General features: G+C 43.9%; 1 protein-coding gene across 5 annotated transcripts in view; it reads left to right on the plus strand.

Annotated features, from left to right (window-relative positions):
- Nucleotides 1–27,290, plus strand: part of Slc44a3 (solute carrier family 44 member 3) — a 76,435-nt gene that overhangs the window by 21,686 nt on the left and 27,459 nt on the right. For 3 of the 5 annotated variants that reach the window (XM_026409626.2, XM_026409630.2, XM_026409631.2), the window contains 4 exons: nucleotides 4,610–4,796; nucleotides 15,531–15,696; nucleotides 23,069–23,225; nucleotides 25,865–25,951. In XM_026409626.2, the coding sequence (XP_026265411.2) occupies nucleotides 4,610–4,796; nucleotides 15,531–15,696; nucleotides 23,069–23,225; nucleotides 25,865–25,951 (597 nt within the window). The remainder of the gene's footprint in view (nucleotides 1–4,609; nucleotides 4,797–15,530; nucleotides 15,697–23,068; nucleotides 23,226–25,864; nucleotides 25,952–27,290) is intronic. The other 2 variants (XM_026409628.2, XM_026409629.2) reach the window with 1 other exon arrangement.

Below are 27,290 nucleotides of genomic sequence, written 5' to 3' on the forward strand. Positions count from 1 at the left end.
GAAAACCCTTTCAGCAGTGGGTTGAGTCACCAGTCAGAGCTCTGAAACCCAGATCATTGAATTTTAGTCAAAAACAACTAGCGTTTGTTTTTCTTTCACCTCAGAATGTGCCTACATGATGGGGTACCTTCTTTGGATTTGAGATACCTATGTAGGAATAAATCAAAATCTTCAAAAAAAATAAATTCTTCCCAAGTCATTTCTGTTGTCCTCCAGAGGCTGATTCTAGATCCTTGCTGTTAGGCCATTCCTACCCACGGGGCCTCCAACGGTGGACCTTTGGGGAGGAGGGAGCAGTTTATGACAGCTCTCATTTCCTGTTTGTGAGCCAGTGGGTACTGAGCTCTCCCGGGGTGTGCCAGCTCTGCTGCCCTGAGCACACAGGGCCCTTTGTCTCCACACCTGCCAGCCACTGAGTTATTTGGGTTTGCAGACAACCTGCTGCCTCCTCAGTGAACTCCCTAGTTAAAAACAGGAGAACTGGGAATATTGAGGCAGGGGATAGTGGTGGTTGGAGGAGGGTGACTGGCAACCCAAAATCATTTCAGTCACTCCTCAGGTGGCATAGAGGTGCTAGAATCACCGGGCTCTGGGGGTGGGGGGTGTTGAACCTCTGGTAACCCCAGGTCAGGTGCCAGCTGTTGCTCACTCACCGTTGTGCAGGAGAGAGGCAGCCAGGGCCTTCCACAGCCCATTAAACCTTTCTGCAAATGCAGATTCTCTCACCAGCTCCATTCTCTCTCTTCTGAGGAAATCCTTCAGGTCTCATATTGGATACAGGCTTCACATTTTCTCCTTTCCACAGTGAGTTTTCAGGTTTATGTTCTTTACATAAGATGTGTCAGGGAGCAAGTGGCATCCAATAAAGCAGCTGACTCCTTCCTCAGTCAAGGTCCAGGCTCGCTGCTGAGCAGGACTGTGAAGGAGGCTGTAGAGGAAAAGGCTCCCCAGCAGCCAGGCCTGGGCTTTGGGGCTCAGGGGAGGAGGAGCAGGGCCCAGAGCTGGGGAGAGAGCCAGGTCCTCCCCAGCCCTCCACAGGGCCCCCTTTGTCCTCACACACTGCACTATTCATGGCCACCATATCTCAGGGTCAGGGGTGACTTCTCCTCTTCACCTAGTATGAGGTGAGGGAAAGGTGAGTCTGTGTCACCTGTCCCTGAGTGTCACAGGTGGCTGTACAGAAGGCAGAATCCAGCCTTGGCTCATGTGCCCTCATTTGGCTTGGGTTTCTCTCCTGTGCTGGCCCAGTTGGCTCTACTCTTACCCTCACAGGAGCCCAGATCCTTTGTCTCCGTCATCAGCTACACGAAACTTCTAACATACACAGGGCTCAGCATCAAACAGTGGAGCTAGAGAGGCACTGCCACAAGCCAGCACAGCCTGTGACCAGGTGAAGTGCACAGCAGGCAGTGCCCTGGCACAGTGCACAGGAAAAGAGCCCAGTCTTGGTGGTCCCAGGCCTGTGCCCAAATCCAGGGCCCACCACTGAGACCTGGGAGAAATGACTTGGCCTCTGAGGCCCTGGTCTCCTCATGCATCGCATGGGAATGCTGTTGCAGAGGTGTGGACCCTACTCCTTGCTGAGAGGCAGATCCGCCATGGAGGCTGCGCATTCACCAGAGAGCCACCCCCATTACTGCCTGGCAGGTGACCTGTTCAGATGCTCAGCTGAGAACTGTCTGGGTAAGAAGAGGATGGTCACACCCAGGGAAGCCACTGCCCTCCCTGCTTGGTCCCTACACTAACCAGCTCCCACAGACACCTGCAGACACCTCCCACAGATACCCTGGAGCTGATCTCCAGGGGTGGGGGGAGAAGTAATTAGAAGCCCCTCTTCCCTTCTCTGACTCTTCTTATCTCAGTTCTTCGCATTAAAGGAGAGAAAGGAGTAAACTGACATTATCAGGAAAGGAACAGATGGAGAAGGGGGGTCACTTCCCTCAAACCTTATCCCTTCTTGCTTACTTCAGAGCTCCTCCCCCTTTTGTGGTGGCCTTCGTTCCAGAAAAAAAGAGCCCAGCCTCTGTAGTCCCAGGCCTGTGCCCAAATCCAGGGCCCACCGCTGAGACCTGGGAGAAATGACTTGGCCTCTTGGGCCCTGGTCTCCTCATGCATCAAATGGGAATGCTGTTGAGAGGTATGGTCCCCGGGGACCACCGAGGACCTCCTAGGCAAGGATGTGTTCCTGACTCCTGGAGTTCTTAGCAGGAGCCTTACAAATAAACTTGAGCACATGTTCTGGGAAGATGGGGGCCAACTGTGAATATCACTTAAGGAGTTTCAATATAATCATTTGCAACAATGAGGAAAATGGGGTGAGTGGCATTATATGTTCACTTCAGCCAATACTCTAGGATGATTAGCAGAATGCAGCTCCCTGCCACTTAGAAGTGAAGCCCTGTGTGGTGAGCTCTGCCCACCCACTCGGTCCATACCCGCAGCACTGGGTGGTGACACTGATCTCCATCCAGATTGGGGAAAGGAACAAATTAGAGTCAATCCTTTCCTTGTGATGGACATGCTCACAGTGTACTCTAAGTGTGAGCAAGGCATCACCTGGATATTTCTAATATAAGTTGTAACACACACACACACACACACACACACACACACACATTTAAATACTCACCTAGATTAAGGTTCCTCTTAGGAGCCAGAGCCAAATTTATTTGCCTAAAGATTATATCGCTTTGCTTCCTGACCAGTTAAATTGAAACAGTCCCTTCCTTGTTGATTGTGTTAGGCATTGATAGCCCTTTGCAGTTGAAAGGTCTCTTCTGCGCTTGGCTTCTCAAGAACCCCCCACAGTAGGGGTGTGCTCGCAGATCCTGGAATAGCTTCTGCACAATTTATCCTACTTTCCTCTGACGTCTTTCCTCCACTGTGTGTGAGATCTTTGAGGGCAGAAATACTCCAGTCCAGTTGGAAGAGAAAGGGCAGCTCAGGCAAGGAAACAGAGTACACAGGGTCACGTGGAGAGGTGCCCTCCATGAAAGTCTGATGCAAGTACAGGGAGGGCTCATTTCTGGAAGGTCCGGATCTGTGATAATAATGAGTCTGATCTTTATCCAGATGTTCTGGGGAACCATTGATGGATTTTTAGCAAGGAGATGACACCCTAGACTTCACCCTTTAGAAAGGTCCCTTAGCTGTGAGCTAAGAGGAGAAGGGATTGAGGTGGGGGCATATCAGGAAAATTAAATGCAGACAACTAATGAGGAGACCATTGGGGGCCAGATAAGAGATGATGAGACTGGACCTGGGACATCATCCATGGTGTTGGAGAGGAGAGGATGACTCAAGAGATATTTAAGAAATTGAATCAGAGGTGACAGGGATTATGCTGTGTGCTAGCCTCAAGGGAATCAATCTAAGGGGAGATTCAGATATAAACATATGCAGTGGAAAATGCCAAATACTATGGTTTAGGTAACCATAGGACAGAATGGGAGCATGTAAGAAAGGAATCTTGGAGTCCAGAAAAATGAGGACCATTAGAGGTAGGGAATACGGGGAAGAAGAGATTTGGGCATAAAGATAATGAATTTGGTTCAGGACAGGGTGAATTTGAGACATTTAAGATGTGTATGGCCTTTTTAATATCTAATATGCTTCTTCATCCAGTGCTTAGAGAAAGGTGAGGCTGGGGTTTTTATTTGAAGGTCATCAGCATCTGGGAAGGATGCTAAAACCACAAAGGAGCAGAAGATTCCTTCCCCCCAAAGATCCTAAGAAGCAATAACTGAAATAGTAGAAGAGCCAGAGAGATTGTGGAAGGGACCAGAAAAGGGAGTGAACAGTAGATTCAAAAGCTGTGCTGTGGCCAAGCAAGACTTGGAGGGACTGGGATGTGGCTCAGTGGTAGCGCAGTTGCCTGGCATGCACAAGGTTCTGGGTTCATTCCCAAACACAGCAAGGCAAAAAAAGTAAAAAAAAAAAAAGACTTGGAATGTAGAATATTCTATGGGATCTAGCAGACTTCACATGAAGTAACCTTAGGGGGAGAAGTTTCAGGAGAGTGTGGGGGGTCTAGGGGTTTGCAGGTGGTTGGAGATGAGTGTAGATGCCAGTGTAGACAAGCTAAGAAACTCAGCTATAGGGAGATGGCTGGACCAATGTGGGGTGAACGAGGATTACATCTTTACATGAAAGACTCAGAGGTACTTATATACAGGGCAGAAAAAAAGCAATAGAGGAGAAGGCACAGAGGTTGCCTTGGCACATACTCACTGTCCTTTTCCTTCACACTCAAGTTCCCTTGTCCTTTGCTGTCCTTCTTTGAGCACCTTGGGTTCTGGGTGGAGGGAGAGAAGATGGTTCCTGACTCTAGAGGACTTAATTCTCATTTGCCTTTACTTTATGACCCTACTGAAAGCTCCTTTGGGAAGGGACTAAGCAGTGTTCACTGTTCTAGCTACAGGATCTAGCACAGGGACCAATACATAGTAGGTGTTCAATTCATGCCTGGGAATTGACCTGTTCAGTTATAACAAAAGTCATGTAAAAGAGCTATTTGCTGAAATGTCAGTAAAATAATAGGGCTTGCTTTAAGCTGTACCCAGTTCCCCCATTATTTTGAAATAATTTACTCTGAACCCTTTCTCACCAGGCAATTCTGCTCGTCTTGATTTTTGTCCTCAGAAAGAGAATAAAATTGACAGTGGAGCTTTTCCAAGTCACAAATAAAGTCATCAGAAGCTCTCCTTTCCTGCTGTTCCAGCCACTATGGACATTTGCCATCCTCATTTTCTTCTGGATCCTTTGGGTGGCTGTGCTGCTGAGCCTGGGAACTGCCGGTAAGGGACAGTGGGTGCAGGTTCCTTCCCTGGGAGTCACACACAGGAGACCTCACCATTGTGAGAACACTGGCCTGCTTCTGTGGGCACCAAGCTTCTCATGCAACCAGCGGCATCTGATGACAGCAGTGATGGTGCCAGGGCTCTGTCACGGGGGTGGGGGGGACACGGAAGTTCCCTTCCCTCTTTTGTATTGACTTTGAAGAAGCTGGGCTTGTGTTTCATGAGAGAATAAATTCAGTCACGACTGAAAGCGTTAGGAAAAATTACAGTCTGAACGAAGGCTTGTAGAAAGAATATTATCAAATGTGTCCAAGTTTGAATTTTATCCAAGATAATTTGTCAACCCCTATCCAATCAGTAGGTGATAAAGAACCCAGGAAGACTGTCAAAAGTTTGTTGTGCCCAGCCGGGCCAGCTGAAGTTTAACATGGGTGCATGCAGAAGTTCACCCTTTGTGAGTTCTAAAAGACAATTGTGCATCCTCCCGTGGTACCCAAACACTGGTCTCCTCCAGGAGCACTCCTCAGAGTGGACTGTGGAGCTTTGTTATAATACGAATACATGAACCCCATTCTCAGAGATTCTAGTTTTATTGCACTTGGGGTAAGATTGTGTGTGGGGGTGTGTGTGTGTTTTAAATGTTCCATAACAGGGCCACCATATTCTAAAGCAGTGGTAGTCAAAGTGCTCTGAAACCAGACACAGAGCTTGTGCCTGGAATGTACACCCTTCCATTGCTATGAAAGAAAACAAGACTTGCTATGAAAGAAAAAACAATCAGCTGAAGGAATCATTGTGCTCTTGATGCCATTGATCTTCATTCTGGCACAAGCCTGTCATCTCATTGCAGACTCATGACAAACAGTGTGAGGGCAGGCAGCTAATCTATGAGCCTCACTTTGAATGATCCTACTCTAACTCCTCTACTTGATTTGGTGACAATCCAGAATCACGCCCTGATGTGAATACAAAATAGAAAGTTGTTTTATAAGACTATCACCAGGAAGATAAGAACCACAGCACATGTCAAGTTAACAAGACTGATGCAATTCCTTAATGTTTTAGCAAATTTATTCTGCTCTTCATTCACTCCAGTGAAAGGAGCCAATATGTGTGATCTTGCATGTCGGAGCAACTGCTGTAGTTGTTTCTTAGTGAACCTGGTACCCTTCCCTCTCCTTTGGAGTGAACTGACCCTCAGACTCAAGGTGGTCAGCAGCCCTGGGAAGCCCCTATTTCTGGCTTTAGAGATGCTGTAGGGATGGTGTCTTCTGCTGCAGGTCTCTGGAAGCTTCCTGAAGGCCTGCAGTGAACTTCTGATATCCAGGGAAGAACCTTGGTCAAACAGACTAATTAATCAGGATTAGGAATATCTGGAAGGTATAGAAAAACTCAAAGCAAACATTGGTTCAAACAAAGTGTCAAGTAATTTCCCTCCCACATAGATGATGTCCACAAGGAGGATTCCTTGCAAGCATAGTCTTCCAGATTTCAAGGACTCAGGTGCCTTCTTGTTCTGTACCCCTACTATTTGCTTCTACTTCATAGTTGAAGTGGCCACTTGGGCTCCAGCCACCATGTCTTATTCCAGCCTGTAGGAAGGTGGCAGGGAGGAGGATGAGCATGCACCCTCCTGGAAGTCAGAGGCTGCACTTCTCCCTCCACCCCACTGGCCAAATCCTAGGTCCATGATAACACTCATCCATCTGGAAAGGAGACCAGGAAATGTAGTTTCATTTTGGTCAGTCTTGCACAGTTTAAAACTTAGAGGTTCTATTTCCAAGAAAAAGTGAATCAGTGCTAGGGATATAGCTCAGTGGTAGAGTGCTTGCCTAGTATGCATGAAGTCCTGGGTTCAATCCTCAGTACCACCAAAAAAAAAAAAAAAATAGGGAAGCAGTTATTATGGGACAGTTGGAAGTCTCCCCTAGCACAGAACGGAACAGCCTTTCTCTAGCTCACTGGCTTGAAGTGCTCGCAGTCCTGGTCAGAAGGGAGCACAGGGGTCTTGGTACATGCTGTTGAAAATGTTCTGGATTCTAAGCTCTGTACTAGGTTCTTCTTTGTGTGCTCCCCTTTGAGCATCTTAATTCTCTTGCAACTTAATGTGCTATTCTCAAATTAGAGGCAAGAAAAACTGAGTTCTGAGCAAGTCATTTGCTGAAGGCCACACAGCTAGGAGCCCAGTCTGAGAGTTAGGGGACTGAAGTCAGAGGGGAACAGCCCCAAGGCTTGACTTGGGGTGAGCTACCAGCACTGTGCCTCTTAACTTCCTCCTGTTTGGACCCTAGTTGGGCCCAGGGCCTACAGGGCATTAGACAGCCTCAATCTCAGGATTGAAAGCAGGAGGGCCGGGAAACAGGAGGTTATTCCTCCGGGTCGAAGGTAGCAGGCATCTTAGAGGGTCATGTATTGAAGCGTGGCAGTTCTCTATCAGTGGGAGAAGCAAAAGGAGCAAGAATGAGAGGAGTAGAAGGCAGGAAAGAAAACAGGTGCCCAGGACCTACTGTAGAAGTCTACAAGCAAGACTATCTTAGGCTTTACAGGAGAGAAATTTCCTCACAGGACACGCCCAGCTCTCTCTCTGGGAACTTGTGATGGTTTGGATGTGAGGTGCCCACAAAAGCTCATGTGTGAGACAATGTGAGAGGGTTCAGAGGGAAAATGTTTGGGTTGGAAGAGCCTTAAGCCTATCAATGAATATATCACCTGATGGGATTAATTGGGTGGGGATTGAAAGCAGGTATGGTGTGACTCTAGGAGGAGGGGCATTGGGGGTGTGGCTTTGGGGTATGTATTTGTATCTATCAAGTGGAGTCTTTCTGCTTCCTGATAATCACGTGAGCTGTTTCCCTCTGCCACATTCTCCCGCCATGTTGTTCAGCCTTACTGGAGACCTGAGGAATGGAGCCAGCTGTCAATGGCTTTGTACCTCTGAAACTGTAAGCCCTCAAATAAACTTCTCCTCCTCTAAAGTTGTTCCATTTGGGTCTTTTAGTCACAGCAGCAAAAAAAAAAAAAAAAAAAAGCTGACTAAAACAGGCCTGCATCATGGAAACCAGATTTTTGGCCCACTCCCTCACGACCCCTGACTGCCCTTTCCACACACCTGTGGGCTGGCCAAGCGCACAGAATCCCCTTTGTTCTCAAATGCCTTTTCAGTGCCAGAGTGACCCTGCTCTGGGCTGGGCAGGTCAGCAGCTGCATCACTTTTTGATCTTCAGAAGATGCCCCAGCTGTTCTTGGGGGAGGCTGTGAGCAGCTTTCACTTCTTATGAAACCATACCCACCAGGTGATGAGGGCTGAGTGCCCTTTTCACAGAGCCGGAGGGTCTCACCTCTTGGGCAGCTACAATGAGGACAGGCTCACTCTTCAGTCTAGGGTCTAGTTGTGTATGTGGGGCTCCTCACTAGGTAAATAGTTGTGAGTGTTTTTTTTTTATGGGGGGTGGGGATAGGAGTGAAGTTAGGTGACATTTGTTAGGTCACATTTGTCCAGATGAGCTATTTCTCTAGTGACTGTTTATCAGTCTATTAAGAAGTTGACAAATTGTGGATTGGGTGCAGGTTATTTCAGCAGAGCATGTCAATCTCAGCCCCCACCCTGCCCAGAAATGACATTTATTAGTCCACTGGGATTTGTCTATGACAAGCAATGTGACAGATATTTTTTAAATTCAGTGGGGGTGCGGGAGAGAGCAAAAGCTATAGGAACCATTGGGAATCCAGCAGGTGCTATTGGTGAGTGGGAAAGAACCCAGATATTCTGAGCACCCTCTATGGTCACTAAAGTGGTCTGGAAGCCTCAATCTATAAAATGGAGAAGTCCAGAGGTGCCTCCCTCCAGGTCCTTGCTGCAGTTAGAAGAAGTAGCTGCAGGATGTACACAGCAGGCTTGGAACAGGCAACGGGCTGGAATCTGCTCCCCACTTTTACCCCAGCTTCCCACCCTGGCTGCTTCAGAAATCAGCCATTCTCCAAGATTCATTTTCATTATTAGACTTCTTAGAAAAGCTACAAATTTCTCAGGTGTACCTAGATATTTTTTCTTCATTTCTTAAATATTCTTCATTCACTCAACAACTATTCATTGCATGCCTATTATGTGCTCAGCACCAGAGTTGTATTGTGTGTCACCTACTGTGCGCTCTAGGTACTCAAAATACAACACCAAGCAAAACAAAGGCCCTGTTTTCCAGGCACTTAGTTTCTGGTGGGTGGTGACAGTGGCATACATAAGTTGGCTTCCCATGGTGATAAAGTGCCCTGAAGAACAATAAAGCAAGATGTGCTGTTACCCACAAGAGCAAGCAGGCCCAAGGGCAGAGACCATATCTTTCTCTTGTTCCCCCTGTTAGAGATGCTGGAGATATGGCTTTCCTTCTAGTTTGAGGGAGATAGGTATAAATAAAATAATTGAGTGAACTGTATAGAACTTTAAAAATCTACAAAAGTCTATAAAGTCTCTTGGCTTAGTGTGTCATGCTGGTGTGGGTCAACTAACTTGGAATTCAATTCACCTGTCATTGAGTATTGATTAGGTGTACAGGGAAGAACTTGATATTTTGTAGACTCTGTCAATGAGATACCTATCTCTCTCTCTCTCTCTCTCTCTCTCTCTCTCTCTCTCTCTCTCTCTCTCTCTCTCTCATCCTCAAGCTGCCAGAACAGAGGCAGAAGCCAGTGAAGACATAGACAGGGGGGAGGTTAGCAAGATGGAGGGTCAGTAGCATCCTTGGAATGGGTCCAGGGAAGTATACACAATGTGCTAAAAAATAGAGTCCTTTCAAGTTGGTCCTGCTCTTTTTGGATATTATGCCAGCTGGACTGCTTTCCTTAAGAATCTGCTATTTGCAATGATCACTAAATCACCTTAGTCTCTTAAAATGCTAAAGACTGCCAGTAATGTCCAGATTTACAGCCAGGTGCATGGTGACTATCCTCCAGATTATTCTTTTTTTTTTAATTTTTAATATTTATTTTTTAGTTCTCGGCGGACACAACATCTTTGTTGGTATGTGGTGCTGAGGATCAAACCCGGGCCGCACGCATGCCAGGCAAGCGCGCTACCGTTTGAGCCAAATCCCCAGCCCTCCAGATTATTCTGATGCACTTATAGGGAGATCTCTAGAAAGCTGTCTCATGCCTCTTTGATAAAATGTATGATTTGCGATTAATTCATTTATTCATTCAACAAGTATTCCCTGAGCATTTACTGTACGTTAGACCCTGTTAGATATGCTGGAGATATAGCTTTTTTTTCTAGTTTGAGGAGGGTAGACTTAAATAAAATAATTAAATGAATTCTATAGAACCTTGAAAGCTTATTAGTGATATGAAGGAAAATACAGCAAAGAGGAATAGGAAATGCATAAGAGGGCAGGAGTACAATTGGAAATTTGGTGATGGGGTGAGACTTGAAGGAAAGAGCCACAAAGTATCTAACCAAATGGGACAATGTCCTAGCTAGAGGACATTAAGAAACCAGGGTTCTAGGATGCCGCAGGCTTCTCGCCCCGGCCGAGCGAGCTGGCTGAGCCCCGTTCCTGCCGCTGCTATCGCCGAGCACTGCCTGCCGCACCCCTGCTGAGCGCTTCCCTGCTGGGCTGTCAGTGCACGCGGGCTTGCAATCTTGCAACCCGGTTGGGCACAAAAACACAAGCCAGTCAAACTGAGACAAAGTTTTATTTTGTGAGAGGCCGTGTGCGTCCCCTAACAAGTGGGTCCACCACGTGTGTTCTACCTGAGCCAGGGGGCCTCCACTTCCCCCGGAACACCCTCCTACCATCCTTTCCCAACCAATGGGAACTCTCCCATTACAAGAGGACATGAGTAACCTGAGTCCTGAAACGGGCCCAGGTAAACAGCATGAGTCCAATTACCATATGAATGTGAATTGCTGGCTGGCAGTCACTAAACCCAAAGGTGCCTGTATCAATATTTTTGCTGTGGCTCCTAACACTAGGACACAACAAGGAAGCCCAAACAACCAGAATAGAGTGGTTGAGGGAGAATGTGGTTCAGAAGGGAGGTCAGAAAGGGCATAGGTTCAGAATCTGTGGATTTAGTAGCCTTTGTAAGAATTTTGGCTCCTGATCTGAGATGGGAAGTCCTGGTGGGGTTTTAAGAGAATAGAAACATGACCTGATATAACAGTGGCCCAAGGTGGATGTGATGGTGGTACAGGGGAGGGTAGTGTGACATGTTGGATTCTACCTCTACTTTGGAGGTGGAGCCAACAGAATTTCCTGACAAGGGGTATGAAAGAAAGAAGAGCTAGCAATGACTCTGGGCTTTTTTTTTTTTTTTTTTTTTTTGGTCTAAGCTACTGGAAGATAAGATGGTCATAAACAAAGATGGAACAATAAATTGAGTGGAACTTTTTAGGAATAGATAAAAAATTAATTGTGGTTGTATTGAAATATCTTTTAGACTAACAAATGGAAATATCCAACAGGCAGTTAGTTATCTGTATATGTCTGAGGTTCAGAGGGAGGTCCCCAATAAATTTTTATTTGGGAACAGATAAGTAGTATTTAAAACCATGAGATTAAGATGAGTATAGATAGGGAAGAAATCCAAGGACTGCTTTGAAGCACTTCAATGTTAAGATGCCCTGGAGGGCTGGGGGTGTGTTCAATGGTAGAGTTCTTGCCTAGCCTGTGCAAAGCCCTGGGTTGATCCCCAGCACTGAAGAGTAAAAATGAAGAAAAAAAGAATGTTGTGTCCTTGAATTCAGATGAAGGGTTTCGAGAGGAATCGAATGGTCCAATGTCTCAAGGACTGCTGATAAGTAAGGTGAGAACTAAGGATTCACTATGGAATTTAGCAACCTGGAGGTGAGACAAAATAATTTCAGAGATGAGGGGAAGGGCTCATGATTGCAATAGATTAAGAGAAAGTGGAAGGAAAGGAATTGGAAAGAGTAAATATGGCTGATCTTGAGAAATTTGGCTGTAAAGAGGAAAGAGAAATGGAGAGGAAACCAGAGGAAAAAAGACTTCAGAATAGGTTTTCTGAAAGATGGGACTACAGACAATTCAGGGGAGAGGAAGAATTGCTGAAGAAATATCTTCAAGTAGGTAAGAAAGGTGGCATTTAGTGGAGAGGTTGGCCTCAGGATCATGGACAACTTATCATATTAAGGGAAAGGATCAGATTGTGGAGATGTGTTGATAGCAGGTAGATATGGGGTGGGCATTAGCAGAGGTCTGTTTTGTTGGTACCAGGGATTGACCCCAGGGGCACTTAACCACTGAGCCACATCTCCAGCCCTTTTTTACATATTTAGAGACAGGGTCTTGCTGAGTTGTTTCAGGCCTTGCTAATTTGCTGAGGCTGGCTTTGAACTCTTGATCCTTCTGCCTTGGCCTCCCAAGCTGCTGGGATTACAGGCATGTACCACTGAGCCCAGTTTAGCAAAGGTTTTCTGGTTGCTTCATTCTTCTCAGAGAAGCATCAAGTGAGGTGATTGGCTGAGAGTAAGGGTGAGAAAGAAACTCATAGGTTGGAGAAGTTATAAAACAAGTTATTCAGAAGAAGGTTAGAAGATGAGTAGACCAACATGGTAACATGTGAATTCTTGTCTCACTCAGACAGTATCTTCTTTCTGATTTTTTTAGTCTCTTTTATTTTTCTAATATCCAACATAGTGGTAGCAGGCAGATGCTCAATAAGTGTGCAAATTAATTTCACAAATGGAATCATTTATAACTAATTGTGCATTGCACTTAGTATTCTAAAACACCTCACCCATTTATTATACTCATTCTTAGTGGCTACCTGATTGGCATTTGGAACCACACTGAGATGAGATCCGCAAGAGAGTGAGAAGTAGGTATTGCTATCCTCAGGTGACAGGTGAAGAAACAGACTTTGTATTTGGCCTCACAACTTGCTCAAAGTTGGCCAGCCATCACGGGGTAGTGCAGAGATGTGAATCTCAGCCTGTGTGACCCTCAAGCCCAAGGTGTAACATGGCCCTGGCACTCATCTTGCCTACCTACTTTACCTTTACCATGGGAACTGTGGCCCAGATTGCTTTGCACATGTGTCAAAGCTGAGCCTAAAACCAAGACTTATCCAAGTACGGGGCCTTTTCCACTACCATCTTCCAATGTCCATCATATCTTGGGATCTGTCCATAGTTCAGTTCCCACTATCACTTGCTGGCTACCCTTAACGGTAGTTGTAGTGTACAGTCCATAGCCATGAAGCACCTGGCTGGTCCTTTGGAGAAAGGATCTTGCCTGCACTGACACAGTCATCCAGAAGGGGGCGGTCATATGCACAGAAATGCTCCTGCCCCACCCACGGGCTCTGTAACCCACAGGCTCTGCTTGTATCCCTCCTGTTTTCAGCCTTTCCCTGAAGCCAGCCTTTTCCTTTCAGCTTTTCCCTGCAGCGCCTGATTGCTCAAGCGAGCAGTATTTCTCCAAGAGTGATTTCCCCCAGGTGGCATTTGGCAATATCTGGAGATATTTTGGGTTGTCATAAGTGGTGCTTAGAAACAAAGCATGCCCCTAAACATTCTATAATGCATAGGACAGCCACCCTCCCCCAACAAAAAAGTATTTGGTCCAAAATGTCAGTTGGTGCATTGAGAGGTTGAAAAATCCAGCCCTAAACAAAAACTTGTAAACAGTCTGTAAACTGACCCAGAGGAACAATGGAAAATGACTTCAATATCAAACAAAGCAACTGATAAAAAAAAAAATAATTTGTGGGAGTTGTCCTTCTTTGGGGAATGTCAAAGATTTTGAGGGCTAAGTGGATCTTGACCTATCACTGACTGACTGTTGCTAGCAGTGCACTGAACCAGAATGTGTGTGAAGATGTGCTGTTGACCGCCTGGGGCAGCTGAGAGAAGAGATGGTGCCCTTTACCATCCAAGGACTATATACTGTCCTTGTGTCTCTCTGAGGAAATGATCCTTCCTGTATTGTGGAAACATTCTCTGCCTCCAAACCTTCTGTGATGTTGAAAACCTGTTCTTGCAAAACCATAAGCTATGCTTGGAACTCAGCAGTGTGCTGGTCCCTGGCCCGAAGCACTTCAGAGAGTCCTGAGAGTGGTTGTCAAGGTCCGCCAGCCTGATCAGCATAAACTTGCATTCCAGTTGTGACATGCTACCCACCTCTCTGGAACTGGGAATTCTCTTCTGAAACATGCCCATTTTGGAAAGCCCAGGCATTTACCCAGGCCTTACCTGAAACAGATTGTCTCCAAGTCAAGAACCCAGTGTCCGATAAAATATTCTCTGTGAATCAAGCCACTCCACTATTTCTCACTATGTAACTCTTGTTCAGCAGAACACAGAGCAGAAGCAATGAAGACCAGTCCTAGGCCTTGGTCTCAGTTTTGTTCTACAGTACAACTATCTTCCTCTCTTTCCTTCATGCCTAGAACCTATTATGAGTGTCTAAAAACACATGAACTATAAACCTAAAGGCAGTTTATGACAGAAAATATGAAACCATCTTTAAATGATATCCAACCTACAGGTTTCATTGGAAACCAAAATAGTCACCCTCTTCCTTATAGTAGTTTATCTGACATGCAAAACGGGAGGATATCTAGGAATCAAATACAGCCACAAAACTGGGATTTGGATACCAGTGTCTACACAGCTAATTCAAGGGCTTTTTTTTTTTTTTTTTTTTTCTCCCAGTACTCGGGATTGAATCCAGTGGCACTTTGCCACTGAGCTATATCCAGAGCCCCTTTTTTATTATTATTTTGAAACCAGGTCTCACAAAGTTGCCCAGGCTGGCCTTTAACTTGCAATCCTCCCACCTTAGCCTCCTGTGTAGCTGAGGTTACAGGTATATGCCACAGTTCCTGGCTCAGGATCTGCTTCAGATAAGGGGAAAGAAAGCAGGGTATAGACATCTGAAAGGCAGAGCATTATTAGTGCTTTCTTGCTGGCTTCAGTTTAATAGACTACTGTGCTTCTGAAATTTAATTATTATCATCATTATTATTATCACTTATGGAGTGATAGTTCTGTGGACCAGACCCTACACCCAGCACTACCCAGGTAATCTGTCTCCATACCTAAAGTACTACCAGGAAATGGGTTCTCTAGCCAAGGATACTAAAACTTTAAGAAGTCAAAAAATGTGTCTCAGACTACCAGGAAAGGGTAAAGCTGAGATTTGAACCTTGGAAGGCAGATATTTTAAATGTGCTAAATGAGTTTGCTCTTGATGAAATCTGAACTGAATCTCTGACCAAAAAAAAAAAAAAAAAAAGGTCCTTGTCTCTCTTATAAAGTCTTAATTTGGGTGAAGTTAGGACCCATAACATGGTCCTATGGCTTTGTGTGCTTTCATGTGCATAACACACTTGGTTTGCGTCTCAAAGTGAATGGTATGAAAACCATGGGATTTGAAGTCCAAGATGCCCTTCCACTGATCATAAGCAGTGAGACCACAGACATCACTTGACTCTCTCAAATCTTAGTTTTCATACCCTCAAAGTGCAGTGAGTTTTAGAGTATACGTCAAGTGTCTTGCAGATTGCCTACTGGTCAGTCACTGAAATTATTGTTGTTGATATTATTTAGATATGTTCTTTTTGGTTTTTGCTATGGAGATTTCAAATTACACTGGGTGTTTCAAACTTTTCTCTGGCATCTGTGTTTCACTGATTGCCAAAGACAAGAATGAAGAATCATCTTTACACTTAGGAAAACACTGGTGTAAAATATGTTTGTGTTTAAAACTTTAGGAACTGCCCAGGTCATCACAGATGGCCAAGTGGAATATCAGCCTCTTTCAGGCATTCGATATATGTGGTGGTACCATTTAATCGGCCTCATCTGGACTAGCGAATTCATCCTTGCATGCCAGCAAATGACGATAGCAGGGGCAGTGGTTACGTGGTATTTCAACAGGTAGGTCCAGCCTTGTCTCTTACTGGAGTGTCTTTGTGTTCCATGTTGTGTGTCTCAAAGATGTTTGGGAGTTTTGACCTGACTCTCTAAAAGGGGTTGACAAGAGTGAAAGACTAAGCTAAAAACTCAGCTCAGACTTAAAACTTTGGACTTAAAAAAGCTATAGGGGCTGGGGCCATAGCTCAGCTGGTAAGGTGTTTGCTTTGTATGCCAAGGCCCTGGGTTCAATCCCCAGCACCAAAAAAAAAAAAAAAGCTACTAGTCTCACCAAGTATGGTGGTACACACCTGTAATTCTAGCCACTCAAAAGGCTGAGGTGGGAAGATTTCAAGTTGAAAGCCAGTCTGGTCAACTTAGTGAGACCTTGTCTCAAAATAAAAATTTTTTAAAGTGTTGGGTTTTATCCCAAGCACTGCCAAAAAAAAAAAAAAAAAAAAAAAAAGTTGCTAGTCTATTTTGCATACACTTCAATAATTCTGGGTTTTTTGTTTGTTTGTTTGTTTTGGGTTTGTTGTTATTGTTGTTGTTTTAGTGTAAAACTGGCAGAATGTTTACCTGGAAAATAATTTTAAATCCTAAAGGAATCATGTGTAACTATAAGCTATACCTCATGTCCATGTAGTTAAGTACTAGTGAGTGAATTACTTGCTTCTATGTTAAAATTATAGACATTACCTCACGAAAATAATGGAAGACACACACACACACACCCTACACACACCTGAACCCTTCGCCTCTCTTGTGTGTGACTTTACCAGCAATGAGACTGCAGCCGGAAGAGCAGGCCTGGGACAATGACAGGGTTGGACTCCGAACAGGAAGTTTACTCCCGATAGGGCTGATCCTCCTCTAATCTCTCAGACCAAATGAGTAGATAAACATGACTTTTTCCTGAGGTAAGAAAGTCAACCAGGGGTGATTCATGCCATTGACAGTTACCTCCTGACAATAAAGAGCACTGTGGGTTTTTAATATAATGGTGCTGCTTAGGAGCCCCATCATTAGGGACTTGGGAGGACCCCCTGAGGGGCTGTTGCTCTTGGCATTAAGACTCCCCCCAACAGCTGGGGGGTGGAGGAGCTGCTTGCTCCTGAGTAGGAGAGCAAAGCTCATCCTAGCCAAACTGGCCAGTGGTAACAGTTGTCAGGCAGAGAGATCCTGTGTTATCTTAGAATAGCAAAACCAAAGCATTCTCCGCAGGGGCTTTGATGTGGAGCTCAGTGAGGCAGACACATTTATCTCAGAGTCATCCCCCCCTCGCCAACCCTCCCCCCAAAAAATAAAATCATGAAAGAATGAAAAAGGAGTAAACACACAACCACAGTGAGAAACAGAGACGCAAGGAAAGTGGATAAGAAACATGACATTAACAGAATGGCCAGGGCAGCAAGGGGTGACTGGCCATGTGGGGCAAAGCTGAAAAGGCCTCCGGCATGTGTTGGCTTTTGAGAAGGTGCAAATAAGATACAGGCTGAAGTGAGTCACAAAAAAAATCCAGAGAGGCTCAGGAATTTAAGTGCAAAATGTAACCCTGGAGGTTAGTTGTAAGTTCTCCTGAGGAGCAGTTAGAACCCAAAGTCCCTCCTCCAGATGCGCAGAAGAGACCTTTGCTTTCTGGACAGATCAACTAGAGAGGGTCTGGACTTGGGGTGTCTGGCACAGCCGAGGCTGGGGGCAAACTCAGTAAGGAAGCGGGGGCGGGGGGAGGGTAAGTGAGAGTCTAAATGCTGAAGAGGGAGAATTCCCCCATCACCAACACCCCACATTTTGTGGCTCAGTTCCCTGTGTGTTGGCAGCAAGGTTGATCCCCTAAGGGGAGGCTAGGGGAATCTTCTGGAAGAAACTTTTTTTTTTTTTTTAAGGGAGAATGAGAGGGGGAGAGAGAGAGAGAGAGAGAGAGAGAGAATTTTTTTAAAAAAATATTTATTTCTAGCCCAAGTACAGGCCCAAGATAATGCCACATGAGAGCCCCCGGGGGGTAAGATGGATTTCCTGACTCTTAACCACTGACCCTTGCCAGGCACCAGGCTGCACTCCTCACACGGTATCCAAGCCATTCTGAAATTGGAATTGTTAACCAGTGACTATTACACATTTGATGAAAACCACTAAAATAAGAGAGAAAGAAAAATGAACAAAACAAACAAAAGGGATTTAGAGAATTTAGCCTACACAATGTCGGCTGCAAAAGAAAACAAACAAACAACAACAAGAAAGCCCTGTAATATTATCAGAAAGAACAGATATATTGCAACCATAAACAAAGCCCCTTCCCCACATCCTCCACCAAAAAGGAACAGTGAGATAGCGAGGAGGACCCTTTAATAATTAAAAATTGCAAAAGTGAAATTTTTCCATTGAATGATCGGAATATAATGTTGAAAAATTCTTTTAGAGGGCAGAATAAGACACAATTAGAAAATGGCAGAAAGGGGAAAAAAAAGTTGGAGTTATTTAGGAGAGTCACCATCTGACTAATAGGAGTTCTAGAAACAGAGAACAACAACAAATACAGAAGTAAATAAATAATCAAAGAAAATCTCCCAGAACTGGGCTGGGGCAGTAGCTCAGTGGTAGAGAGCCTGCCTCACACATGTGAGGTACTGGGTTTGATCCTCATCACCACATAAAAAATAAATAAATAAAGATGTTGTGTCCATCTACAACTTAAAAAAAAATAATAATCCTAGGTCTAAAAACATAAGAAAATATCCCAGAATTTTCTCTCGGGGGAAAAATAAATAAAACATAACAAAAGATCAAGAACCAAAATGGGATCTGACCTTCAGTAGCAACTTTGAACCAGAAAAGCAAAAGAGCAAAGAAAAGACTATTTCCAAGTTTTATTTTATTTATTTCCTAGTTTTATTTATTTATTTCCAAGACTATTTCAGAGTTTTATACCTATTCCCACCATCAATTCAGAGTAAAGGAGAATAAAGTCAGGCTCATGAACACAAAATCCCCAAAGGTCTCCTCCCCACACCCTTTCTAGGAAGACGGTTCCCAACCGAAACTCATGAGTAAGCCAAGGAGGAAAACATGAGTTTCAGAAAAGAAGGGAAGGGAATTCCCTAGAAGGTAGTCATGTAGCCATTGTTGAAGAAGAAGGAGGAGGAGGAGGAGGAAGGAGAGGAGGAGGAGGAAGAGGAGGAGGAGGAGGAGGAGGAGGAGGAAGGGGAAGAGGAAGAGGGGGAAGAGGAGGAAGGGAGGAGAAAGAAGAGGAGGGGGAGGAGGGGGAGGGAGAAGAGGATGAGGAAGAATGAGAGGAAGGAAAAGGAAAAGAAGAGAGGAAGAGAAAGAGGAAGAGGAGGAAGAAGAAGAGGAGGAGAAGGAAAGAGGAGGAGGAGCCAGTTCAAGATGGAACTGGAAGACAATGGGAGCAGTGGTACCAGGAGAACTCTCCAAAAAGACAATGTCTTTAAAAACACAGTGACACTTAGAGGAGACTAAATGTGCTTGGATATTTTGATGAAGCATTCAGTGAAATCCATGGAAAACAAAGGGAATAAAAAATGTGATGCCATTATTAACTCCAGGAAAAACTGAAAGTTATACAGGGAACAAAATAGAATTGGAATATGTTGCTTGGGTAAGTTGTGAATATTATTCACCATACATTTTACTTTTGTACTAATAGTGTGAACATGAAGCATTAACTAAAAATTTCAATATAACTCTATTGGGAAGAAGTTCAGGGTGAAACATGAGTGTGTCGGGTGCGGGCACCAAAAAGAAAAAAAGAAAAATGAAGAAATAGCGGTAAGAACACAGGATTTTAAAGTGTGGAGTTGTATTATGGTAGAAATAGCTAGATTATTATCTTTAGGGAAAGATTCCCTAAAGATTCCCAGTAAGCCCACCAGTATTATTTGGCTTTTTAAGATGCTTTGCCTATTATTTTCATAAAAATAAATTAATTTAAAATAAAATGTGGGATAATTTCTTTGTAACATTACTATTTCATTTATTAAGAACTTCTGCTTTCTTTTGGGCTGTCTGCCTAATTTTGAGACCTCAAACTTTTTGCTTATCTCAAAGTTCACAATGCCGTGACTGCCCTGCACAGTGAGGATAAATACCACAAGAGCACATTCACCTTTGTTACTCTTTTAAGCCCTGAAAGGTCTGAAGAGTTCATACAAAGACCACCAAGTACCAGGACATGGGCAAGCCCTAAAATTTACCTTGTACAATCATTTGCTTGAAAAGGGGTCAATAGAGACCCATAAAGATGCTACTTAAAGCCAGCACAGTGGTGCACACCTGTAATCTGTGCTACTGGAACCGTGAGACAAGAAGATGGCAAGTTCGAGGCCAGCGTTGGCAACTTAGAGAGACCCTGTCTCAAAATAAAAAAGTCTGGGGATGTAACTCAGCAGCATAGCAATTGCTTAGTATATGCCAGTCCCTGGATTCAACCCCCAATACTGAAAGAAAAAAAAGAAAAAGAAAGAAAGAGAAGGAGAAGTACTGCCTAGAGATGTAGTTGGAAGAAGCTAGAATTGTTCAACTTGGAAAAGGGACATTGGAGGCATGACTTCATCATTATTTTCGAATACACAAGAGATGGTTTCCAGCTGCTCTGGATCTGCTGGTGAAAAGGTGAGGAAATGCACTCACAGCAGAGCATAAAGAATTGAGGTAGAGATGGGTGAATTTCTAACCCTAACAAGAATTGCCCAGGAGAGCTAGGGGGAAAAAAAATCTGTTCTTCATAATAAAGCCAGTTTCTATTTTCTGTAGGATTGGAAAGATTAACTCTATAGCCTCCCAGTCCCATCTTGCAGTGATTTTGCTGAAAGAGACATCAGGAAGGGACAGGGTCTTTGTGGAAGTCACACCGTTCAGCTTCACTCAGAAGCTGAGTGGGAGAGGCCAGTCATCTCTTGCAGCCCAGACTTTGTCCAGGAGACTTAGACAAACTTGATTTTCCATTACATTTAAAGAGTGTTTAGTGCACTGGGCTGGATCTAACTAGAACTAAAACTTGTTTCTAGGACCCTGAAGTTGCTTGATTGGTTTTAGGCTCTGTGTTGTCTGATGCGACGACAAGTTGAAAAATGGTACTTATATATCATGACCTGAAGGTGCTATAGGACTTGTGTGGGTGGGACCATTAAACCCTTTGCCCAGCAACGTGGACTAGTGTAGTGTTCTGAGGACCTGGCTCTGCTGTATGGGGCAGGAGACCTTCAGCATTCAGGCAGACACGGCTTTAAAAGGAGAAGGAAGCTGGACTTCATGGGAAACATCCTCGAGTCCCCTTACCCTCTAACACTGCCTGGGTCTTCCTTACTGCCCTCTCTCATAAACTTGGGGGGATGAAGCCCAGTCAGAAGGTTCCCAGCACACGCCACCTGTACCCCCAACCCCTAGAGACAGCTGAGTGAGCCTGATGGGAGCCCTGGTCCAGCCTCCTAAGGAACTCATCACTGAGTTACTAGTGTGCTCAACACTGCAATGTCAATCCTTGAAATACAGTGAAGTCCAGAGCTAAGCATTATTTTAAGCTTAATTCAATTCAATTCAATCAGGTTTTGCTGGTTGAAAGGGAGCTGACATACACCAGGGGAGGGATGACAGGATGCTGTAACTTGTTAATATAGAATAGAGTCTAAGGAGAGAAGGTGGTGGCCTCAAAGACACTCCTCTTAGACTTTTTTTTTTTTTTTTTTTTTTTTGGTAGTGCTGATTCTAGTTTTGAGGGAAGGTATTGAGTGACTCCTGGCACAGTGAGTTGGCTTGGGTTAAAAGGACCTTCTTTTTAAGTTCCCTCTCTCATCATGTGATAACCCAGCTGCTGGAACCTCTGTATCTTCTTCCAGCCAAGCTCTGCAGAGCCTAGAGTCATTACCAGGGTATGTTATGGACTAGGGAAATAGAGGCAGTGCAGGCTCCCCTCTATTTGAAATGGCTCATATCACTACAGTGAAATCTTCTCAAAAAGCTCGCATCCAATCCCAGACATCAATACCTGGAGGAGCAGACCCTAAGGGCCCCATTCACAGAGGCCTGTGAATCATTGGGTTCCCTCCCAGATGGGAAGTAGGTGTCCTTCTCTTCTCCCCAACCCCATCCTAATCTCTTCAGCACCATAATAAGTTCTAAGGCACATAAATTTCAATAGAAAAGTAAACATTCTTCCTTTTTAAAAAAATGAGAAAAGGGGAAAAAATGTGTCAGATTTTCCTGGCCTGTGCTACTCTGGTAGTTTGTCAGATCAGAATGAATTCCTCTCTGTGACAGCTTCCCTGGTCTTTCCATCTCCAACAAGGCTGGGTTGAAACACGGCACCCCTTTGTGGACAACTGGGTTACAGTTCTTCTGCGCCCAGTATTACTGTCATGTTCTCTTTTTCTTCCTGGATGATTTAAGTAACAGAGAAATGCAATGGTTGCCAACTCTTGAAACATTTCTGGCTGCAGTCCTTTCCTCTCTCAAAACCCAGGCTGTTGTCAAAACCTTGATTCATAGTGACTTATTAGCAACCCGGGCAAGTTGTAGAATAATCTATTCTGAAGAAAGCCAGCTTCACTTGCAATCCATGGCGTTGCTTCTCAGAAAGGGCCTCGTTTTCTAGAGCTGGTGTCCATGGGAATTCAAAAGGTCTCCCCCAAGGTCGCCTCAGCCCTCCTTTGTTTTATCCCGTCAGGTTCAGGGCAGAGGAAAAACTGTGCCCATTCTGTTCTTTTTTTACTCTTTTTCTCTGCCTGTGAAACTGACTTGGACACATTCTTGGGAGCTGTGTCAGGACAAGTCCTATAAATGATTCACACTAAAGTGACCTTTAAAGAGTAGGGAGGAAATCAGTTGGATTTCAGGAGCCCAGAGCTGTGCAGAAGCCAAGCACCCGGGAGCTCTGTGTCCCTTCCCTTTAAACTTGAACTCACCGTTAACCTCACTGGCCCTGGTCCTGGTCATGTGATTTGGCCATGATTTTAATCATCAAGCTGATGCTGGCCGCATTTTACATATGCGCCTGTGTAATTGAAACCTTGGAGATTGTGATAGAATCAAACTTCCGAAAACGAGATGAACGGGCTACTTGAAGGGTTGGTGGAAGGAGTAGGAGCTGTAAAGACTTAACTTAAAGCCGTTAACTCATCACCATTTTCAAAATAGTTTTTTTTTTCTTTCTGTTCTGTATTTGTTTGTTGCATTGAATGCCACTGAAAGGAATCGCATTAGTCCAGAATATAATGAATGTCACCTTAGCAACCAAGGAGTATAAAAATTTTGCTGAATGCTTATTGCATCATTGCTTTGAAAGTTGTTAGTGCCATTGATGATTTGAACAGAGAAGGGTTTTTTGGGTTCCTTTTTAACAATGGTTTTAAAAATACTCTTTTTTCTTTTTTCCTATTCCCAGAAATAAAAATGACCCTCCTGACCATCCAATCCTTTCATCTCTCTCCATTCTTTTCTGGTACCATCAGGGAACAGTGGTGAAAGGGTCTTTTTTAATTACTGTGATGAGGATTCCAAGAATCATTCTCATGTGCATTTATGACACCCTGAAAACGAAGGTAAGGCTGCACCTAATAGAGAAGAGCTGAGGACTGGCGGCTGCAGAGGGTCCCAGGACAGGACCCCTGACAGTGGCCTTTCAGACTCCTCCCCACCCAGACCTTGTTCCCAGCCTCTGCTGTGCCGTGTGGTCTTGTGTGTTGGGTGGAGAGGGTGGGCAGGGAGAAGTTCTGGTTAGCTGGCTTTCCTTCTTATTTAAATGCTGAAATAAAAGGACTGAATTCTGAAGGTGAAATTTAAGCAAGGTTTTGTGGCTATTTATCATGCTTTTTTTTTTTAAGTAAGAGAATACTTTATAAGATAGTAATAACATGTCTTTCAGTTTTGTTTGTTTGTTTGCACCAGGGATTGAACCCAGGGGCACTTAACCACTGAGTCACATCCCCAGCCTTTGTTTATATTTTGTTTAGAGACAGGATCTTGCTGAGCCGCTTAGGGCTTCCTAAATGGCTGAGGCTGGGTTTGAACTCTCCATCCTTCTGCCTCAGCCTCCTGATCTTTCAGTTTTAATGCTCAAATATTCCTCGCCTGTTTTGTTTCTAAGAGGGTGTCCTAGGAACTTCCTGGTATGCATGAGGAAGAAATGAGGGGGGACAAGGGAGTTAGAATGAGTGTGTGTGTGAGACAGAATGTGTGTACGCAACTGTGTGCAAGGGTATGTGAGTGTGTTGGTATGTGTGTGAGAGTATATGTATGAACACACACACACACACATACACACACACACACACACACACACACACACACTTGAAAGTGAGAAATGGGCAAGCTGACCTACATCTCAGCTCAAAGGACAGAAAACTGTAGGGCTTTTGTGCTGGGGTCTCCTCCCTGGTTTTTATTTCCATGCACATTTGGGTATGAATGCCAGTGGAAACCAGAACACCAGGAAAACAGCTGTTCTCATGGTATTTCTGTCCTGCCAAACAAGGGAAGATTGGACTTCCCCCAACTTTTTGGTTCTCACACAATGCTAATCTCTCCCCACCCCCACCTCAGGGTTCCTGATTTGGCCAGAGTTTCACAAACCTGCCTGATCCCCACCCTTTGTGTATAGTTATGTGTCCTTAGTATATTGGGGGTAGTTTTACACATGGGGTCATATGATACTTTAGAATTATTTTTGTTTTGGTCTTTTAAACAGAAATCTGAGTTGTTGATACTTTTCAATCCATAATCAAGATTTAAGGTTAGTCTATCACTTAGGAGCAATGGATTCAATTTCACATAAAATTGTCTGGCTTCCTTAATCTTGAGATGCATGCTAAGCAGCTGCCCACTGATTATATTTTCTTCTATTTCCATGAAAATCTTGCCTGGTGACTTAAAGAGCCATTTCCTTATCCAGGACAAATCTATCCTGGCTCCTACATTTTGAAATTGTTCCTTCAATCTTAGGAAATTTGGAAAAGGATTTCTTGAGGGACAGAACAGCTTTTTATTTTAACTATATTGTATTTCTATGTATATTTACATAGAAATGTGTATTTATATCTTTTGTGAATACATATATTTACTTATATATACATTAATAGAAAATCAAACAAGACATCCTAAACTCTCTGGGGAAGCCACTTTCTATAAATCTAAAAGAGAAGTCAGTAGAAGACCCACGGTCTGTCTCACCAAGGTCTGAAAAGTTTTTATCACTCCTCAGATCCCATAAGGATCAAGGATCAAACTCCCTTTTAATGAAGTCGCTGTTGGGGAAAGATGTCCTTTCTCGGTTAAAAAAAAGAAGAAAAGTGAAAAAGCAGTCGTTTTACAGCCCAGTACAGTCTGCAGTTCAAACATTTCACACAGCTACCGGTGATCTTTTCTACTTAAAGAGCCTCATTCACAACCGCTGCCAGGCCCAAAAGTATCCAGATCAAGTTTCATCCAATTGAATTAACACTGGGACAAGAAAATGTCCATATAAGGCTGAGTTATTCCTGGGGTCTTCATAGTAGGCTATTTCAGGATTGTGAGCAGGGATTGTTTTACTCTGGGCCGGGGGTTGGTCACCCCTCCCCCAGGCAGCTCATTCAATTATTCACTCTTGAGTTATGCACAAATTCAAGTTGTAGTTCGAAAGACTGATTTATACATTGAAATTTAGTCCCCAAAGTCTCAGGATAGGATTCATTTTCCCTAAGGTTAAGCTTGATTCTTTCTTTATGTGGGCCCACTACTAGTATCTGCAAATGCGCTGTTTGCTTGCTTGCTTGCATTTCTTTTCTTTTTATTTATCTATTTATTTCTTTTTCTGTCTCTGGGATGTGAAATTTTCAAGAACATAAACTTTGGGTTCAAAAGGCAAAGTGCACCATTTGAGACACTTAGGGGCAGATGGAGAGGGAGGAGAGAATTTTTTTTACTAGAACCAAAAGGCTCCCTTTTCCCTTGCTATTGGATATGGACTAACCATTTCCCTTTCTGTTGAGGTTGATAAATCCAGGAGAGAATCTGAGTTCTTCCCATTAATAGTAATCAGAAGTATGCACAAAACAGAACTTCTCCCATCTTCAGTGAGGACTGCTCTGGCTTTTCCCTGGGTACAGAAGTCCATGGGGGAAGCAAGCATACCTCTCCAAAGCTGCCTGCTTACCTTCTATCTTTTGTTTTCCATTTCTCCTGTGGTCTGGACTGATCCCAGCAGCACGGCAAATGGTCAAGGGGCACATTCAGATGCTGCTACTGCTGTTTCTTGTGTCTTGACAGATACCTGCGCCATGTCAACCAGGTACGTGCCCTATCCTATACCCCAGGAAAAAACAGAGGGCTTGGAAGTGAGTCTCCATCATTTAGGTCAGGGATTGGCAAATTGTTCCATAAAAGACCAGATTGTGGGCCGAGTGTGGTGGCGCACGCCTGTAATCCCAATGGCTTCAGTGGCTGAGACAGGAGAATTGTAAGTTCAAAGCCAGCCTCAGCAACAGTGAGGCGCTAAGCAACTCAGTGAGACCCTGTCTCTAATAAAAATACAAAATTGGGCTGGGGATGTGGCTCAGTGGTTGAGTGCCCCTGAGTTCAATCCCCAGGTAACAAAAAGAAAAAGACCAGATTGTGTAAATATTGTAGACTTTGGGGCCATATAGCCTCTGTGGAAACCACTTAACTCTGCCAGTGCAGCGGGAGAAGCCATTAACAAAGGTTGAATGAACGAGTATGGCTGTGTTCCAAAGAAACTTTTTTGGTGGATGCTGAAATTTGAATTTCATGTGACTTTCACATGTCAAGAGAGCTTCTATTTTTCCATCTATTTTTTTTTCCAACCATTTTAAAATTGTAAGAATCTTTGTTAATTCCAGCCAGAGGAAAGCAGGTAGTATGATAGACTGGCCACCGAGTTGTAGTTTGTAGACCCCTGCCATGGAACTTTAGGCATAAAAGGCATTCTTCAGATTCTAAAAGAAATGTGTTTCTGTTTTCTAAAATAAAAAGGAAAAGGAAGTCTTTAGAACCCCAGCCTAGTGAATACATATCAACTAAGAGCTAATGTTCAGGGTCTTCTTTAAGAACTATAATTTTCCTGAGCTAGGAAAAGAATTGCCTCCCTAATTTTTATATATTTTGCCAGGCTTTCCCTTTCAAGCTATAAATATTCCTTTAAAATCATAAAAATGATATCCTGCAATTGTTTGAACTTTAAATTATTTTCTCTCCTGAATCTTCCAAATTGGTGGAAATTTAAATATATGTTTTGTTTTCCTGTAGATCGTTTAGGGAAGTTTAATGGCCCTTGTCAAATTTACACAAAGCGGTATTTTTGTAAGAGAGCAGGCTGCTTTAAAATTTAAATGTTCATGCAAATCTCACTTCGAAATTATAATAATAGTACTTCTTATTATTACCCATCTTCTTAATAAGTGTACCCTTAGAAGTAAAGGGGCTAATTAGACCATCCATGTTTATGTCTTAAGTAGTGTTTAAAATATCTTTCATTATTCAGGGAAAGTGTAGACTTCAGTACTATAATAGAACTTATGAGGAAGCTCTATTTTTAAGGCTTTTCTTAAGAATCTTGGAGTACCCTTTAGAGTGTGTTTAGTTTTCATTTGCATTGCCACAAGCCAGCACAT

This window comes from Urocitellus parryii, chromosome 11, assembly GCF_045843805.1.
Source record: "Urocitellus parryii isolate mUroPar1 chromosome 11, mUroPar1.hap1, whole genome shotgun sequence".
NCBI classification, from domain to species: Eukaryota; Metazoa; Chordata; class Mammalia; order Rodentia; family Sciuridae; genus Urocitellus; species Urocitellus parryii.